The 19,993-nt window shown below is 35.9% G+C and overlaps 2 protein-coding genes across 3 annotated transcripts in view; one reads left to right on the top strand and one right to left on the bottom strand.

Moving 5' to 3' along the window:
• Window positions 1-55: 55 nt before the first annotated feature.
• On the bottom strand, window positions 56-10,249 carry LOC306862954 (T-complex protein 1 subunit epsilon-like). Its single transcript, XM_079406068.1, has 11 exons — window positions 9,637-10,249; window positions 9,201-9,261; window positions 8,953-9,117; window positions 6,088-6,286; window positions 5,805-5,997; window positions 5,560-5,709; window positions 2,692-2,811; window positions 2,135-2,320; window positions 1,878-2,015; window positions 1,596-1,776; window positions 56-895 (listed from the first exon to the last, which is right to left on the bottom strand). Exons 1-11 carry the CDS (start codon window positions 9,739-9,741, stop codon window positions 768-770), a joined length of 1,626 nt encoding a protein of 541 aa, XP_079262194.1. The 5' UTR covers window positions 9,742-10,249; the 3' UTR covers window positions 56-767.
• Window positions 10,090-19,993, top strand: part of LOC306862953 (methionine synthase reductase-like) — a 22,318-nt gene continuing 12,414 nt past the window's right edge. Inside the window, exons 1-12 of one of the 2 annotated variants that reach the window (XM_079406067.1) lie at window positions 10,090-10,293; window positions 10,962-11,115; window positions 11,208-11,361; window positions 11,434-11,551; window positions 11,636-12,014; window positions 12,630-12,743; window positions 13,337-13,490; window positions 13,654-13,739; window positions 13,937-14,117; window positions 17,311-17,353; window positions 17,846-18,032; window positions 18,339-18,457. In XM_079406067.1, coding sequence (XP_079262193.1) covers window positions 10,972-11,115; window positions 11,208-11,361; window positions 11,434-11,551; window positions 11,636-12,014; window positions 12,630-12,743; window positions 13,337-13,490; window positions 13,654-13,739; window positions 13,937-14,117; window positions 17,311-17,353; window positions 17,846-18,032; window positions 18,339-18,457 — 1,679 coding nt within the window. In that variant the 5' untranslated portion in view covers window positions 10,090-10,293; window positions 10,962-10,971. Of the gene's footprint in view, window positions 10,294-10,961; window positions 11,116-11,207; window positions 11,362-11,433; window positions 11,552-11,635; window positions 12,015-12,629; window positions 12,744-13,336; window positions 13,491-13,650; window positions 13,740-13,936; window positions 14,118-17,310; window positions 17,354-17,845; window positions 18,033-18,338; window positions 18,458-19,993 lie in introns of both variants that reach the window. The other variant, XM_079406066.1, reaches the window with a different exon arrangement.

The raw sequence follows: 19,993 nt of genomic DNA, 5'->3' as shown, positions 1-19,993 counted from the left end.
GTAAAACATCTATGTGTTGAATCACTCAATAATAAAATGTGACATTCTGTAGTTTTGTCTCATATTCAGCTTTTAATCATATTTGCAAATGTATTGACTCCACAGCCAACAGAGCAATGTTGTCTTTACTGTTCCAGTACTTTTGGAGGGCACTGTATAACATGACAATAATCTGGCTTCATCATTTCTTTTCCACTCACAATCGTTTTTCAGATTTTAAAGTATGTTACTTCATTGTTCGCAATATATGAAATATTTTAGGCCTCCGTTTACAGTTGTGACAAGCCTGAAGGAAAAGTGCACTGCTGACTTCCAAGTGAAAATCTTCCCAAAGCAAACACATGGGTTTTTCCATTTTAAGAGAGAAGACATTAATCCAGATGACAAACCTTACATAGAGGAGGCCAGGACAGATATGATCAACTGGTTGAATAAGTACATGTAAACTGCAATGGGTTAAAATAACTGAGGTGAAGGTTAAACATTCTCTAATGGCAAAGTCTAATGATACAAATCAATCATTGTGTTGACATTAACTTCTAATACACTTGAACATTTTTGCAGTTTTGTGAATGCATTTTTGAATGATGAACTCTACTTGAGATTCAAACATTAAGAAAGTGACAACCAACAGAAACAAATCTGAAAACAAAAGTTTAATGATCACTTCAGTACTACATTGAACTATATCAAATGATAAATAACAGTACGAAGGTTCGACACATTCCTTTAGAAGTGCTTGAGACTACACCACAGCTACACAACGCTCAGTCTTCAGGCTCGCCGGGGCCCCTGATGTCATCGATCTTCAGAATCATCTTCACTACTTGAGTGGCCAGAGAAATCTGCTGTTTCTTTCCAATGAGGGTCTCAATCACATGCTGTTGCTTCATGTCTGCAAAGATTAAAGTCAAATTTGATGCCAATTATCAACAAGGACTGATTAAATAGATCAGTGAAACAGTGGCACTGAAGAATTTTGCATTAGTACAAGAATAGATACGGCTAACTTTGTTCATCAAACAATCTTGTATTATAGTTTCCACAAAAAAAATAGTAAGCAGCACAATTCTTTAAACATTTATAATGAGAATAAATGCTCCTTGAGCACCAAATCAGCATTTTCGAATGATTTCTGTATGATCATGTGACACTGAAGACTGGAGTAATGGCTGCTGAAAAGCTTTGTATCACAGGAATAAATTCCATTGTGAAATATTACATTTATGTATTTGAAATATATTTTACAATGTTATGATTTTTAACAGTATATTTGAACAAATAAATGCAGTCTTGGTGAGCATCAGAGACTTCTAAAATATTGAAAAATCTTAAACTGTAGAGTACATAATTTTTTTTTTAAATAGCTTCTTGATTTCATCAGGAAATCAAAGCTGGTGTCTCTGTCTATGGTAATGCATTTGTTGTGTCTTCTTGAACAGTCAAATACACAGGAAATATGTGGCAAGATGCTTCTGCAATCCAAGATATTTTCCACAAGTACTAAAAATATATTTCTTTACTTGCTGTTTTTCTTAAATTCATAAATCTGTTTACAATTTTATATCACTAAAGTAAAATAAAGAAGTCCATACCATTTGTTGATAAATGTAGGCAGTCAATTCCAAGTGCAGGGTTGTTTTCCTTGACTTGTTGGGCTCTGACCTCTGCCATTGTTTGAATGGGGTTCAAACCACTGTTCTCGGCCAGTGCCATAGGAATGACCTCCAGAGCATCAGCGAACGCTCTCATGGCATACTGTTCCAGAGAGGGGCACTGGAAAAGAAGCAGAGCATTTTAAACACATCTTAACAAAACCCTCTTGCACCTCAGGATTGAGTGTGTGTGGCGTACAGATGACTCTAAAAATAGTATACCTTATCAGCTGCCTGGTTGACTGCAAGAGCACAGGAGATCTCTGATGCACCGCCACCGTACACAATGCGGTTATCCTTCACAAGGTTACGGATGACGCACAGAGCATCATGGAGAGCTCTCTTAGCCTCTTCAATAATCTAAATGATTCAGATGAATAGGCGAAGGAGATGACAAAAACATTTTAACAGCGATACAAAAACAGATTTAATATCTTGAAGGGGAAAAACATCCCAATTTAGCTCTTAAAACTCTTTACCATTTTGTTCCCACCACGGATGAAGATCGTCACGGCTCTGGAGTTCTTGCATTCCTCAATAACCAGCATTCTGTCTTTAGTGGTCCCAAAGCAGATTTCCTTCACCAGTCCAGCACTGCCCAACTTCTCTGGGGTCAGCTCGGAGAATCGGGGTACAATACGTCCTCCAGTAGCAATGGCAATGAGCTGGAAATATTTATATAAAATCTCAGTCTTTTTTTTGTAAGAAATTTTTTGATTCTGAAAGGATGCAATAAATTGATTGAATGTGACAAAGACATTTATAGTGTTACAAGACATTTCCATTTGAAATAAAATGCTTTTCTTCGAACATTATATTCATCAAGGAACTCTGAAAAAAAGGACTATTTTCTACAAAATGCAGCACAACTGATTTCAACATTGATAATAAGAAAAGTTTCTTGAGCACCAAATGTGCATCTTAGAATGATTTCTGAAGAATCAATCAACAATGAAGACTGGAGTAATGATGTAGAAAATTCAGACTGAACCAAAACGTTTGATCAGTAGTGTTTTGCAGTATAGTTTTTACAAACCTCAATCTCAGGTCCACCGACCCAGCGGACCGCAGGAAGCTCATTCTGCAGAAGTAAGTGGTTGGCTTCATCATCAAATCCCCACTGGCAAATGGCAAGATTAGCCCCGCTCTCCTTGATCTTTAGAAGAAGCATTTTAACAGGAAAAAATACAAAAAGAATTACATTCAATTACATGATCAGTAGTAAATATTAATGATAAAAATCTAACACAAGAAACAAATTAATGCAATTTATTTTTGATTATTCCACAATATTCAAAACGTAGCTCTAAATAACTGTACTGAAGGGGGCTGTCATGCAAAATGAGAAAATGTCATTATTGCTAATAAGACTATTTTGAAGGAAAAAATATTGTTTGTTATTTTAACGATGACGTACCAAAAGTTAAAAGATCTTAAAATACACACAAAAACTGATTAATGTCTTTAAAGCACTTACATGTCAATGAAAAATAAAAAATTAACTTCTATTAAAGCTTCCTGTTTTATCTAGTCATGGCCAAAAATATCAGCACCCTTGGTAAATATGTTCAAAGAAGGCTGTGAAAATTAATCTGCATTGTTAATCCTTTTGATCTTTTATATATAAAAAAAAAAAAGAAAAAAAAAAATAAAAATCACAAAAATCTAACCTTTCATTGCATAATAAGAATTTAAAATGGGGGGAAATATCAATATGAAATCTGTTTTTCTCAAATACACGTTGGACACAATTATTGGCACCCCTAGAAATATATCTCTTAAGTATTCCCATTCATATTCACAATTTTGAGCACTCCAGGGTGATTATGAACATGAAATTATCCAGCCATGGCTTCCTGCGTCACAGAAATATAAATAGGAGGGAAAAGAAAGTCCAAATTCCCTAAATCATCATCACAATGAGAAAAACCAAATAATATATTTCTGATGTGCAGCAAAAGATAATTGAGCTTCACAAATTAGTGAAGTGGCTTTAAGAAAAGAGCTAGAGCAGTGAAATTCCCATTTCCACCATCAGGGCAATAATTAAGACTTTCCAATCAACAGAAAATGTTACGAAACTGCCTGGAAGAGGACGTGTGTCTATATCATTCTAATGCACTGTGAGAAGGAGAGTTTGAGTGGCTAAAGACTCTCCAAGAACCACAGCTGGAGAATTGCAGAAAATAGTCGAGTCTCAGGTAGGGCTGGGCGATATGGCTGAAAACTGTATCACGATATCAGTGTTTCATATCGGTCGATATCGATAATTATTGATATTGCTTTTAAGGTGGTACATCAAGTTTGTGGTATTACCAGTCTTGGCGGGGACGACGGTCTTGCATAATTTGCAGACGACATTTGGTCTGACTACGGTCAGACTTATAATATCCAAAAAACTGCCATACTGGCGAGCTGACTTTCTCTTTTATTTACAATTTCCTCGCTCGCTGCGGCACTCATTTTCTGCTTATGATGAGGAATCCAGCAGACCAGCCTGGTCTGGCTGCAGACGTGCACTCTCAGCCGCGCATGCACACTTAGACACGAGACAACGATATGGCGCAACCAAACCTGATACTGTTACATGATTGGCTGTTAGCGTGTCACTCCCTACGTTGCTAGGTTACCAGAGAGCGAGTGCCTTTGTTAATGCAACCAAACTTGCTTCGCAACCTTTGTTTTCTTCCGACGAAGAATAAAAAATATCGAACGTTTTATCGAACACATTTTTTATTGATATCGTTCACGTGTCTATCGCGATACATATCGTTATCGTTTTATCGCCCAGCCCTAGTCTCAGGGTCAGAAAACCTTAAAAAAAAAATACATTTGTCAAACAGCCCCTACATCACCACATGTTGTTTGGGAGGGTTTCAAGAAAAATTATCCTAGCTCATCCAAAAACAAACTACAGCATATTCAGTTGTCAGACACGACTGGAACTTCAAATTGGACTCGCTTCTGTGGTCAGATGAAACTAAAATTGCAGCAAACACTCAAGATGGGTTTGGTGAACACAGGGATAAAAAGTACCCCAAAGTGTACAATGAAATATACTGCTGTATTTTGTGGGTCTATATTTCTTCTGGAGGTCCTGGACATCTTGTTTAGACACATGGCATCATGGATTCTGTACCAAATACCAACGGATAAAAAAAAAAATCAATAAGTGACTGACTCAGAAATCTTATAATGGGCCATGTTTGGATCTTCCAACCGTACAATAATCCAAACACAAACCTCTAAAACAACACAAAAATGGGTCACTGAGCACAAAACCAAGCTTCTGCTGGCCATTCCAGTCCTCTGACCTGAACCCTGTAGAAAATGAGTGAGGTGAACTGAAGAGAAGAAGCACCGTCATGGAGCTGTGAATCTAAAGGGTCTGGAGTGATTCTGGATGAAGGAATGGTCTCTGATCTCTTGTCAGGTGTTCTCTAACCTCATCAGGCATTATAGGAGAAAATGTAGCACTGTTAAACTGGCAAATGGAGGTTTCAAAAAGTATCGAATAAAAGGGTGCCGTTACTTGTGAGTTGTGACCAATGTCTATTAAAAGAAAAACATTTATTCCATAATGATATTTCCCCCCATTTTAAATTCTTATTATCCAATGAATGGTTAGATCTTTGTGATTTAAAAAAAAAAATAAAAGATCAAAAGGATTAACAATGCAGATTAATTTTCACAGCCTTCTTTGATCATATTTACCAAGGGTGCCGATATTTTTGGCCATGATTGTGAGTTTATTTTATAACTTTATAAAAATATTCAAATCATAAATACATACTACATCTTGATATACAATAGTAAATTATGCTTATTAAATAAAATTATAAATTAAAACAATACCTAAATTACCTTAGGAAAGCATGCAAACAGAAGCATACAATAAACAGACCTGTCGAATCATTTCCTCAAACTTCTCTTTCTCGTACTTCTGCAGAGCTTTGTAGTCCTCAACTGAGGTCACATCAAGCTTATGCTTGGTTTTGGGCTTGGGGGGCTCAAACGGGCAGGTGAGGATGGCGATTTTTGTGTCTTTCAGTACCTGCATGTACAACATGCTTATTAACAAAGACTTTTCATATGATAATCATGCCACGCATATGCAATCAGAAATGAACATTAACAGTAAACACAAACCTTAGGCATTTGAGGGTGACTGAACTCTTTGTCCACAACGACACCTTTGATGAGCTGAGTATCCTCTAGTTTACCACCGACTTTTCCTTCAACTTTGATAAGCTCAAAGTCAACATCCTTCCTCTCCATGTCGGCCACTGTCAGGATGCCATTGACAGCGATTTCTGCCATCTGTCTGTGGCACCGGTTGATTCTACAAACCAAAAAAAAAATTTACATTTTTAAAAAAAAAATAGTGTCATTAGCTGATAATTAAAAAAAAACTTATAAGACAGACACTCACACTTTGGATCCTAGCGTGGTCATGGCTGTCTGAATAAGAGGCTCGGTGTTGTTGGGATCCACTGGGAAACTATCACCAATTTTGTCGAGCTGCTCAATGGCGATCTTTGCGGCCAGGTCATAACCATCGGTGATCCTGATGGGGTGAATGCCTCTGTCCAACAGCTGCTCGGCCTGCTCTAGAAGAGCTCCTGCCAAAACTACAGGGACAAACAAACACATTAGACCACAAAAGCTACATTGGGCTAGTGTTGTCACGATACTGGAATTTCTAACTTCGATACGATACCTTGAAAAATATCGATACTCGATACCATTTTCGATACCACGGTGAAAAAAACTGCCACAATATTAAGGGGGTATTTTTTTTAATTTAAAGATAAATATAACAAGTCGAGAACATGCAGAATATTTTACATGAACAAAAAAATTTCTTGAGGTACTGCATTTGTTGATTTATTTATTAATCTTTTATTAATCTTAGTTAAATGTTAATTGAAACTAACGTTTACTAATACATGTACTAATTAAAATGCAAAGTTCTATTTGTTGATATTCTCATTTCCTTCATAACCAAAATATTTCCAGCCCTATGAAATCCGTTTTATATTTCCCCAAATTCCGTTTAATTTTTTTCTACATTCAATTTTTTCCATTTTAATTTTTCTGGATTCCGTTTTTTTCCGTTTGAATTTTTCTGGACTCCTTTTTTTAATGGTCAAATTAAATGCTATTAATCTAAAAACATGTCTAATTCATTAAAATCATGAAAATTATACAATTTAACATTTAATTTATTAAAAGTGTAACAAAAATGACACGTTTAGGGCCGTATGAAATGTTTTATTTTTTTCTCACCTTATGTTTTATTGTTACCAGATTCTGTGTTTTAGCATGTCTATTATTTGAATGCATACAAACTATTTTTATTTATTCTTACAGTAGCCTTATGAAATGTGTTTTCCCCCTCAGAAATTCTGTGTTGTGTATTTAAATTTTACTGGATATCAGATGAAGGCATAAAACAATTTTAATTAATTGTAACATTTACATTTTTGGCAAATGAAGGGGATTTACTATTAAAATTAAAATATTTTGTGATTATTTCTTTAAAAATATGAACAGTAATAGTAAGTAGTAGTATTATGTACATTCTACTAAATAATAGTAATATAGCCAATTTCTGGCACACGGTCTTTAATAGGCTGTTAAACTGAACTTTTATTTTGACGGGTTGCCGTGAATACATTTAAAGTTCTGTGTGTGTATGATATGATGCTAGTTTTACTCAAATTAAATTGTAAAATGCTCGTAAAGTGCCTTTCAGATCAGTTCTGGAGATATTGTTGATGTATTTATGTCCTCATTGAGACTGCAGACGCTGAAATCACCGCGAGCGCCACATTAGTAAACACAACCGCAGGTGCAGCACATTCACACAGAGACGCGCAGAACATGCAGGATTCATATTTAAATCCACTTTTGCAGCTTAATATTTACAGATACTAGTCCATAAAGCGATTTGATTTAAGTGTAATGACCTACTTTTGATTAATTCATCCAAATTCCGTGACATTCCGCGTTAAACTGTAAATTCAGTTTTTATGACTGGATTCTGTGCTCGTTCTCTGCATCGCGGAGATCATAGATCCCTACAGATAGCGCTCCTGCTGTGTTCTTTAACAACCAGAGCAGTCATCTTTCTATTCACTTCACTTTTGCTATTTAACCAGAGCGAAGGAGACGAGTGCGGTCACGTGTGGTGCTTGTCCAGCACCTTTGGAGAGAAGTGAAAGTGACAGCTCGGCTAGTATCGGTGTATCGATACTTCGGGAAATTAATATTGGTACCGTTCAGATATTTCAGTATCGATATTTATCGAAATATCGATATTTTTGACAACACTACATTGGGCAAGCAGAAAATTTACTTTTCTTAAAAAAAACATACTACTATATTTCTTTAATGTCAAAAATCATTAGGATATTACGTAAAGATCATGTTCCATAAAGATATTTTGTAAATATCCTACCGTAAATATAACAAAACTTAATTTTTGATTAGTATTATGCATTGCTAAGAACTTCAATTGGACAACTTTAAAGGCAATTTTCTCAATATTTAGATTTTTTTCCACCTCAGATTCCTTATTTTAATATAGTTGTAATCCAGCCAAATATTGTCCTATCCTAACAAACCATACATCAATGGAAATCCTATTTATTCAGCTTTCAGATGATTTATAAATCTCAATAAAATGGACCCTTATAAAAATTGTCATCTACTATAGCTTACAACCAAGCAAACATGGAATCTACATATTTAAATATAACATTTAAATTATCTTATAAAAAAAAAAAATTAAATAAAATAAAAAATCCACTACAGTTAAAAGTTTCCAGGTCAGATATTTTTAATGCTTTTGAGAGACGGCTCGTTGTTAAGGTTGCATTTATTTGATCCAAAATAATAATTAAAAAAAACACAGTAATGTTGAGAAATATTACAATTTGAAAAATGTTTTAGTTTAAAAACATTTTTAAAATACATTTATTCCTGTTATATCATAGCTGAATTTTCAGTATGAAAATCATTCTAATATGCTGATTTAATGTGCATGAAACATTATTATAATTGATATATATTGTTGTCATTTTAGCCAGGCCCTGGGTAATTTCTGTCCCTGATACAAACTACTGATACATGTACACATTATTAAAAAAAAAAAACAATACTTAAACATGCAGGGAGAAATATGCAGAGGTTCATGGATTTGAAAAGCCTAATTCTGCATACTACGTGCAGCCAGCTGTTTATATGTTAAATAAGAAGAGGGAGGTGTTAAGGCGAAGTGAACTGAACTCACCAACAACCCCAGTAGTCCCATCTCCAATTTCATCATCTTGAGACTTGGAGAGTTCTACCATGAGCTTGGCAATCTGATGGTCCACATCCATCATGCTGAGGATAGTCGCACCATCATTGGTCACAGTCACCTCACCATCCTTATCCACCATCATCTTGTCAAGTCCTGCAAACAACAATCATTTGCATTAAGAAAACAGCAAGGAACGGAAGAGGAAGGCTAACTTGCATGCAGAACTGAGGACTTACCATTTGGCCCAAGTGATGTTTTCAGGGTGTTTGCAACTGCTTTTGCTGCCATGATGTGAGACTGAAATGTGCAGGTTTAACATTAAAATATGCGAATCACAAACAACAAACTTCTTGACAGGATTCTTAAATACGTCAATTAGTATAAAAATAAAGTCGAAGTACAATTACAGCTGTCTTATGTATAAAAGATCATATTTTTCATGTCTTCCTGACTGCGCATCATGACTCAACACCGCAAGAGGAAGCACATGGACCATCCGCTGGTGCATTGTTGATCATATTAGACAATTACAGGAAAACATTCTTTCTATGTCAGACTACAGAAGCATATTGCAATAAACACGCATTTAAAACATGAAAAACACTGTGCCGTTCAGGATTACAGACATGATTTAATGCAGTCAACGTTCAGTTAGCCCGTTAGCTTTTGTACCTTCAGCGCTTCCAGGCCAGTCAAGCGAGATTTCTTGTCCTGGTCCTTTATGATGATGAAAGGCCTTCCATATTCATCAAAGGCGAGGGTCCCGAGTGCGGACATTTTTAATCTCCACCCCAAAGAAATGCACAGCTATGTAAAATGATTTTATAGTAGCGAGTTTGATGGAGTAAGTCAGCCGTGCACCTCGCCGCGCGGATCTGGTTCTGGAAGAATCTCGGGGCGGGACGGAGCAAACCAAGTAGGGTGCATTATAACATCCACGGCATTTTCGGCCAAATTTGATGAACGTTGAGTGGATAGTTAAAGAATAATTTAAAACACTTCAGAAAATTGTTTAGGTATAAAAAACGAAAGAAACCTATCTCTTTCTCCCAAATTTTAAAACGGAAACATAAAAATGGTTTATTCCACTCTCGCGATAATCCAAGACATAACGAGAGTTCAGCCACAGATTTATATTCCATACATATTGACTAAAGATAATGAGATTTGTCCGTGACTAGTATATCTTATATTTTACAAATTGTTTATTTCTGAGTCCAAAGTAACGTGGCACCCTGTTCCTCCAGTTCATGATGAGAGCATGTGCTAGTGCGGATTTCAGTATGTTACTCGGCCCAAGACGCGCTTGGAGTCATTCACAGAATCAAGGTAACTTTTATCAACTTAATCAATTTAATCACACCGCTCACAATTTAAATTTGTGACCAAAATCTATTTTAAACTTCGGAGGGTCTAAAAACAGTGCTTGGTGTATTTAACACAAAACTGTCAACTGTAATGAGAGTAATTTACAGACTAGAGTACAAACAGTCACATGACAAGTCCAAGCTGTTCAAGGCCAGTTTGTACATGGAAGATGATGCTTTTTGTCCCACAAACATGTAAACACAATATAAGTCATATTTATAAACGTAATATGTATGCGTATATATGTAACATAATGTATTATGCGTACATTACGCATAATCAGAATCGCATGCCATGTAAATACATTAACAATCTCATTTTTAAATAAGTAACATTAATTCACTTTAAAATGAAAAGAGAGAGATATATAAATTTAATATAAATGCATAAGTTAATATTACAGCACTCATGTTGGAAACTAGCTTTGAACCATTTTAGACTGAATTTATGATTTTATGTAATTTTTAATTAATTGTTTATTAAATCATATTTATAGTAAATGATTATATAATACATTTATATATAATATCTATAATACATATTTGTGTTATAATGTAAAAATTGAATATTTTTATTGCTTTTCACAACATGCAGAAATTATTATCAACATTTGAACCCTGTTTATCCAGCTTTCATAATATGCCGTGTGAAGTTTCCGCTCGCTTCTTGATATTGTATGGATCTCAGCGCGGTCAGGCTCAGTCTATAGCCGAAGAGATCTGCCAACAAGCAGCTGAACATGGGTTTACAGCTGACATCAGCTGTTTGAGCAACCAGCACAAGGTATGTTTCTTGCCTATTACTTTTCATGGATATCAAATCATTGACAGTCATCTATCAGAATTGACTGATGCAACTTTCCCATGTATTCCCAGTACAACTTGGATAGTGAAATCTGGCCAGTTGTTTTTGTGGTTTCCACGACCGGTGATGGTGACCCTCCAGACACAGCTCAGAAGTTTGTGAGAAAGATCAAGAACAAATCTCTGCCACACGACCACTTCTCTCATCTGCGTTATGCACTGTTAGGTACGATGATCATTCTGTTATGTAAGCGTGAGCTCCACCCATGAGCACTTTTTCATGCTGTTCTATATGCAGCTTTGGGAGACACAAACTATGCAAATTTCTGCAATGGGGGCAAGACCATTGACATCCGTCTGCAGCAGCTCAGTGCTAGACATTTCTATGCCACTGGGCATGCAGATGATGGCACTGGGTAAGCATGAATGCTTAGTAACTATAGAAAAGTCATATTCTCTGATATATTGCCTTGTCAAAATGTAGGGCTCTTTTCTTTCAGACTTGAAGTAGTGGTGGATCCTTGGATTGAGGGACTCTGGGACGCTCTGAAAAAAACAATATCCAGCATGGCTACTTCAAATCAACAGGGCGCTGACTTTAGTGACTGTACACAGGAAAATTATCATAAAAATGCATCCGACCAAGAAAAAAATAAGTCAGATCTAGAAGCTGATCTTCATCTTTTAAAGCTGAGTGAAGTAGACTCACAAAAAGGAAAAGCGATTACATCTGACAGCAGTGATGCAGAGACTCTTTCTACCGCTTTGGTTGCATCTCTGAAGCAATCGGTACCACCATTGTCAGAGTCTGCTCTTAATGTTCCTGCACTTCCTGCTTCATATCTGGAGGTCGTTTTGGAGCAGGTGTCAACTGAAGGGGTACGATCTTGCTGGAAAATCAACATTTATAGAGATCAATACTAAATTCCATGGGTCTTATTCGTGAAACATGAGCTAGACAGAATTACTGTGTAAAATCTTTTGTGTAAATTTATTGCAACAATTTATGTAAACATGGATTTAGGAGCATTTATGCATATTATGAATACGATTTTTTCAATAATTGCTTTTTGTGTAAATCAGTGGTTCTCAACTAAGGGCATGGGCCTGCTGGGGGCCTCAGCAAACTTCCAAGGGATGGCCATTTAATTATATAAAAAAAAAATCTAAATGAATTAAAATGCCCCAAAAAAACAACAACAAAAAAGAAAATCAAGATTTTCTTTTCCCCCTTAAGTAACTTGTTTTGTTATTGAAGAACATACATAATCTTAGATCTTGTAGAATCAAAATGAATCACGGTTAATTAAGTTTAATTATCAACACTTTTCAAATTTTCAAATTCACAGCAAAAATATGAGAGGCCTTTGAATAATTGTGTTGGACAATGGGGGGCATTTGAGTCAAAAAGGTTGAGAACCAGTTGTATAGATAATTTTATTAATTGTCTCTATTATGTCTATAATTCTGCTAATGAACATACTCCTTTCATAGGAGACAGTCCCATCTGATAAAGACGGTTATCATGAGGTGTCCATTTCAAAAGCAGTTCAATTAACTCGAGATAATGCTGTAAAAACTGCCATCTTACTGGAGCTTGATATTTTGGTAAGTCCATATTTATTCACTTTTATTTAAGTACTGATGCAGCAGCATTAAAATTCTGGCTGATATAAATGAACCAATAATTATTTGAATAATTAATTGTTTTATTTAAAATGAATCATCTTAAATGAATGGCTGAAAATAAAATTCCATGATATATTATATAAATAAAAAACTCAGTTTTGAATGCTACAAGTGAATTTAGGCATCACAGTATTATAATGTACAGTATGAAAAATGGATATTAATTTAGCTAAAATTACATTTAATGATTATTTAATTTATTAGTATTAAAAAAAATAGATTCATATTTTATCTAAACGCCAAATTAAATGTAAAAACGGATGAATAAATAAATTTGGGTATTTTATACATTTGTTTGGAGGAATACATAAACATGTCTGTTTGACTGATCCCAAACGAAATTCTAATAATACCCAAAAGTTTACTTTAGATATATATATATATAATATACCAAAGTTTACTTTAGAATTTGGTTTGGCATCAGTCAAATAGACATGTTTATGTGTTCTTCCAACAAAAAAATCTACGTTGTGCTCTTTGTGTAGGAGTTATAATAAATGTTGTCTCTCCAGGAGCAGAACATTGCTTATCAGCCTGGAGACGCCTTTGATATTCTTTGTCCAAACAGAGCCAGTGAAGTTGAGGAGTTGCTGCTCAGACTGGATCTGCAAACGCAAAAGAATCGTGCTGTTCAGGTCAACTTGCTTAAAAACAGCACTAAGAAAGGTATTACAGCCGTTGTTGACATAACCAGGAATGTTCTCCTCGAACTGTGCCAGAAAACATAATATAATGCATTCCGCATTTTAAGTCCAAGAACTAGAATCAGACTGAACAACCAGAAATGTTGAATAAATACATAGCCTTTTTTTTTTTTCTTTTACAGCAGCAAAAGTTCCACTTCACATCCCACAGAACGGCTCTTTGCAGTTTATTCTCACCCGGTGTTTGGAGATAAGGAGCACTCCAAAAAAAGTAATTTTGTGTTATTAACCTTATTTAGCGTGATAGCTGCTGTGCTGTTGAAGTTCTGAACCTTTGATTTCGCACTAGCGCTTACTGAATGTGCAACAGTGCTTTTGATGTACCGGTGGGCTGTTTATTTAGCTTTCACAGGGCTGTAGTTTGAAGTTCCTGGACAGACCCTGTACACTGTTCTCTTGTGCTTTCAGGCGTTTGTGCGAGCATTGGCGGACTTCACTCAGAATGGTTCAGAGAAAAGAAGGCTTCTGGAGCTGTGTAGCAAAGAAGGCTCAGCAGACTACAACAGCTTTATCAGGGACGCCAGTGTCTGTTTGCTGGATCTGCTTCGGGCCTTCCCATCCTGCCTACCTCCACTCAGCCTTCTGTTCGGTCAGTAAACACATGATCTGCCTGGAAATTACTGGAATGTGGATATTATTTTAATTTTAACTCAGCATATGCAGTTTGCATGGTAAATGTGCCTGATGTTTGGAAGCGTTTGCAGTTTTTGTACCACTAGATGGCAGTAACACAACATTAGATCAGAGCCCCAGCTTTGCTTTTTCTCCTTTTAAAGGCAACTGCAAATACAGCTTCTGAAAAAAAGACATTTTAAACTTAGCAATAGCTGTTTTGAAAATTTGAGACTCATCAAAGCATGTCAGGAGACACGAGGAGAATGATGATGAATTCAGCAAAAATAGCCTAAAGATTATGGCCGTCAGTCGATTAAGATAATTAATCATGATTATATTTCATAATTAATTGTATTAAATGCCATCAGTCTCTTTTTAAGGGGAAAAAACAATGTGTAATTACTGGGTTCGGCAATTTGAGTGAATGACACTTTATATTGGAAACGTGTATAAAGATGAGATTGGGACCGTTTTCTGCAGCAGTGCTCTTTACTGATTTTGCTCGCACAAGAAACACAGATTCTTTCTCAAACCATATCAAATACACACAGAAAATGTGAACCCCACATTATGTACTCTAAAAGTTTGAGGTCGGTAAAATTTTTTAATGTTTTTGAAAGAAGTCTCTAATGCTCATCAGGGCTTGTTTTCTATATTAAATATATTTTAAATGTAATTTATTCCTATGATGGCAAAGCTGAATTTTCATTAGCCATTACTCCAGTCTCCAGTGTCACACGATCCTTCAGAAATCATTCTGAGTTGGTGCTGAAGAGACATTTCCTACTATTATCAGTGCTGAAAACGGTTGTTGCATAATATTTTTATGTAGACTCTTCAAAAGAACAGCCTTTATTTGAAACTAAAATATTTTGTAACATTACAGATGTTATAAATGCAAAATGTTATGCATTTTTCTGAAAAGAAAAACAAAGGAAACAAAATTGTGACCCAAACTTTTTAGTAGCAGTATTAGTTTTGCACATTGTATAAGAAATTACTGTGCAATGTAATTAATCTTGACAACATCAAGTTGATATTTTGTAATAACAAACCTTATTTAATCCTTCAATCCTACTAATATTTGGTAGATATGTTGTTTTGGAGGTTTCATGTCGTACAGTAAGCCTCTGCTGTGAAATGCAAAAAAATTCTCCAGCAAGGTGATATATATGCTGTCTCCTTGATTTTGAGGAACAGCTGGTATTGCTGAAATTATTAATGCATACCATGCTTTAGAGAACTGCAATGTAGTCATAATGCAGTGACCCTCGCGCTGATTTATTCGGATGTGGCCGGTGGATTGTTGCATTGGATGCATGTACATGTAGTTTTAATCTGTGTGAATATTACTGGGACTTTGGCAAATTAAGGATTAACACAGTGATTCTCCATGGCACAAATGACAGAGATGCTGGTTCAGCAGCGTTTGACAGCACATTAATTTTATTTCTAAAATCACTCTGCATTGGTGTGTTCTGGCAGTAAGATCATTGTCATCAGTCAAACTGTATTTCTCCTGACTTTTAGACTTCCCCGACATTAAAGAGCAGTGCTTTTCCATCAAAACAAAATGTGCCTTTTTGATGCATTTGTTTGCACTCATGAGAGGCTGTAATTGCAACAGCTGCTCGCTATATTGAATGTTTGATTGTAATTAATTGTTAATATTGAGGACCTTCAGCATCCGCATATGGTGAGCTTGAAATGAACACTTCAAATTGATTCATGATTTCAGCGAATTGGAGAAAATTCTATGTCATTTGCTGACTGATGAAGGGGAATTTTAAACACTTTATTTGAGCTGAGAAACAACTATCTCTGTGTTTTTAACAAAGAACATTAAGTGTAAACATCTTAAATTTCATTGGAAGCCATAAAATGATGCACTGAAATGAAAAGTATTGGGTGAAAACAAAATCAAAAAGTCATATTTATACAAGCCTTTGTTTGGAATAACTAGACAAATTTTATCAGGATACATTTTGAATATTTTAATATTTTTCTAAGTGATTTTAGTATGTTCTTCCTTCAGCTAGTATCACTTCAAAAGTAGGAAACGGAAATGAAAGGAAAGGTGCCAGAAGCTTCTCTGTCTTCTGAGAAATGATTTTTGCATTAAATACCCTCCCGGTCTTTACGAAAGCATAGGAAAACCCTCTTTATTAATGTGTCAATAACCAAGCGCATGATTTCTTCTGTGGTTGGGGACTTTAAGTCACAACTAGGAAACTCTAATGTAGAGTGAGTGTGAGTGTGAGTTTTGACTGCAACATGCTTCCTGAGTCTTCAGCGCGTGTGTAATTCAATACCTTTTCTGTCAGTATTATCATTTGCATTTACATCAAAATTAATTAAACCTGTTTCTTTTCACATGCATGCTCCTATTACTGCATGTTGAAGAATATGTTGTTGGATAGTAAATTGTTTCTGTTCACATTTTTCTCTTTTTGGCACTTTCAGACAAATATTTTAAGTTGGTGAAATTTCAGTTCATCCTTCTCTGTAATACATTTCATTAATAACATTATCAATTAAATTTCTTCGGAAACACTATTTTATTTTCTTATCAATGTTGAAAACAGTTGTGCTGCTTGATATCTTTGTTGAAACCATAATTTTTTTTTCAGGATTCTTTGCTTAATTATAAAGTTCAAAAGAACAGCATTTATTTGAAATACTATTTTTTTTGTTTTTTTTGTTACATAAACATTTTTATTCTTTTGATCAATTTCACTCATCCTTTCTGAACAAAACTATTAATTAATATTTTTTTTATTATTTCTTTTAATCTTACTGACCCTAAACTTGATAATGTGTATGTATAAAAATGGAAAGCCCCCCCAAAAATTTTGGAATACCACACGAATACCAGCCAATATTTCGGTCTGGCCCTCAACAATCTTAAAACATCAGATCTGCTGAACCTTTCATGATTATTTATACTGTACTTGCTTTAAATATCAAGGCTGTCCTAAAAACTCAGTTGCAATGAATCATTGTGTTGTGAATTGAGCTATTCTGAGAAATTGGCCCTCACCAACTCAAGAGGCTTGGGTAACATCCAGAGGGGGTGATGCCCTAAAAGAGAAACTCAAGATACGGTCGAATAGCCTCAAGGTCACAATGCCATCTTCATCCCTGATCTCTCCTCTGCTTCATTACAGAACATTTGCCAAAGCTTCAGCCCAGAGCCTATTCTGCTGCTAGGTAAGAGACCTTGTTTGAAACACCTGTGCTTTTATATTTGGACTCACAAATTAAAATAGAGACATATCCAGGTTGTTATTTCTGTCTTATCCTCCTTTGATGTTGGGAGGTTTATTATAGACAGATATGAATTTGATGCACCACTTACTCTTGCTTGATGATACTCCATTTGTTGTGATCAAAGTCAAACACTGGATGCAAAGGATGTCCTTTCAGAACTGCCTGCCACTTTCATTTGTTTTCTGCCTGTCTCCTTTGCCTTGTAAGTGGTCTGGCATCTACACTAATGTCTTATGTTTAGTACGCTGATGCTGGTAGAATACACAGAAACATTAGGGCTCTGAAATATTAAAGTTCGGTCAGCAGGGGTCCCCAAGGCCTGATAGAGGCAGGACATTAAGAGAGAGATAATGAAGTCCACCGGCTTGCTCATGTTCAGGGTTGGGTCTGGATTGTTAGCACTTAGTCTCTTATTTTTGTCTCGATCCTCAGCTCCAGCCTTCAGCACCCTGGGAAAGTTAATTTCGTGTTCAATGTTGTGGAGTTCCCTGCACGTCCCGAGCATCCGGCGAGGACGGGGCTGTGCACGGGGTGGCTGGCTGGTCACGTCGCCTCAATCTTGCGGCCCCTTGGGACGGTACCGGCTTCAGAGCATCTAGGCACATCAGCCCTGCCGAAGGTTAGCACTGTAGGCATTACACATTAGCGAGCCCGTTCACCTTCGAATTAGCTTTTCACAGTCCCTGGGAGGATTTGGGCTGAATTGGGTTGTTTGATTGAGGTAAAAGCTGGACAGAAATAAGCTCTGGGGAAAGTGGACTAATCCTTGCAGCAGAATAGAACAACAACATAAAAGCTTTAGATGCTATCTACAAAATTTATGGAACTGGGTTTGTTATAGTTAAACAGATGTTGTGTGTGGGATTACTCAATTTAAGAATCCCATCACTGCTTAGAGCTGATTGGATCTTAATGTCATCTCCAGGTACATGTCAGGCCTCGTCCCAGCAGCACCTTCCATTTACCAGCTGACCCGTCTGTTCCTGTAGTGATGGTGGGTCCTGGGACAGGTGTGGCCCCCTTCATTGGATTTCTTCAACAAAGGTACATTCAGCAGATTTATTTCACCCTTTTCAGATGATGTTGATACTGTATTATATTTTATTCTAATATATGACCCTGGGGGCGTATTACAGAAAGATCCTAACTTTAAAATCTTATCTGTTTGGTAACCATGGTCATTTCAGTTAGGACCACATTTAGGACAAAAGCTATTACAGAACAACATTTCCTAAGTGCTTTATCTTATCTTAACTACAGATAGGAAGGGGGTATTACAGAGACCTTCTAACTTGACAAAAAACCCTAAAAACTGTCTTAACTTTAGGACAATCCCACGGCTGTCCTAACTTCAAAATTATTTGAAAGCTAACGGAAAAAACGCTTACAACTGTGCTGTCCGACAATGATGTTACATTTATTAATAGTTGAAAATCAAGAACGAAGATGTTTAATGGTAGAAAGACTCTTGGAGGACCCTGAAGATGCGTTATATTTTAATGACAAAACGCTTATAAGTAATTACAGACTGCCGCACAACATATTACAGTTAGCACAGGAACTGCAACCAGCATTATAGAGACCAACAAAAGTGTCACGGAGCATTACTTGTTGTAGTGCAAGTGAATAATGCCTTAAGTTTTTTTTCAAAAGGCGATTTTCAAAGTGAAGTAGCTTTTGTTTACCTCATCAGCAGCTCGAGCAGTGTTGGTTGCAGACCTGAGCGTGGATTGTCGAGCTTGATAATGCCATTTAAGATTTCCTAACTAGATATAAGATACTATTTTGTAAGACAGAATAAGAATCCCAAATCAAGTTAAGATTTGCTTCTGTAATACGAATTTGCGAAAAATCCTTATTTAACATATCATATCTTAAGTTATGACCTAAGATAAGAAACTTTCTGTAATATGCCCCCTGGACCCCAAAACCAGTCTTAAATTGCTCGGGTATAATTTGTAGCGGTAGCCAACAATATGGCTATATGGGTCAAAATTATCGTTTTTTTTTTATGCCAAAAATCATTAGGATATTAAGCAAAGATCATGTTCCGTGAAGATATTTTGTAAATTTCCTACAGTAAATATCAAAAATCTTTGATTAGTAATATGCATTGCCAAGAACTTAATTTGGACAACTTTTAAGGCGATTTTCTCAATATTTAGTTTTTTTTGCGTCCTCAGATTCCAGATTTTCAAATAGTTGTGTCTCAGGCAAATATTGTCCTATCCTAACAAACCATACATCAATTGAAAGCTTATTTATTTGAATCTCTTATGACTGGGTTTGTGGTCCAGGGTTACATATTGTTTTATTGTAGTGTTGAAATCAGATGTTAAAATATCCAAAGTTCGTTAAAATTATAGAAACTTAGTGGCGTGTCGGATTAAAACACTGGAAGAAACACCAGTCCTTTGCTCTCTTTTATTCCACTGAAGTGAAGAATCACAAATCTTAGCAGTTGACATGGCATGCAGTTCACAAATTCATGTGGAGCAGGACTACCATGATGGACATGATGAACAGAATATACAGGATAAACAGGATGGTTTTAGGTTACTACAAACAATATAAAAAAGA

This window comes from Barbus barbus (assembly GCF_936440315.1).
Source record: "Barbus barbus genome assembly, chromosome: 44".
NCBI classification, from domain to species: Eukaryota; Metazoa; Chordata; class Actinopteri; order Cypriniformes; family Cyprinidae; genus Barbus; species Barbus barbus.
Note: the sequence above shows the minus strand (reverse complement) of the source record. Positions and strands in the feature narration are given on the sequence as shown.

What these genes read in the sequence shown, in the direction of transcription:
- LOC306862954 (XM_079406068.1), bottom strand. Translation starts at nt 9,741, where the DNA reads ATGTCCGCACTCGGGACCCTCGCCTTTGATGAATATGGAAGGCCTTTC. An exon ending in TCGGTGGACCTGAGATTGAG is followed by an intron (nt 2,321 to 2,691) that starts GTTTGTAAAAAC and finishes AAATATTTCCAG; the next exon opens with CTCATTGCCATTGCTACTGG. An exon ending in TCAACCAGGCAGCTGATAAG is followed by an intron (nt 1,777 to 1,877) that starts GTATACTATTTT and finishes CTTCTTTTCCAG; the next exon opens with TGCCCCTCTCTGGAACAGTA.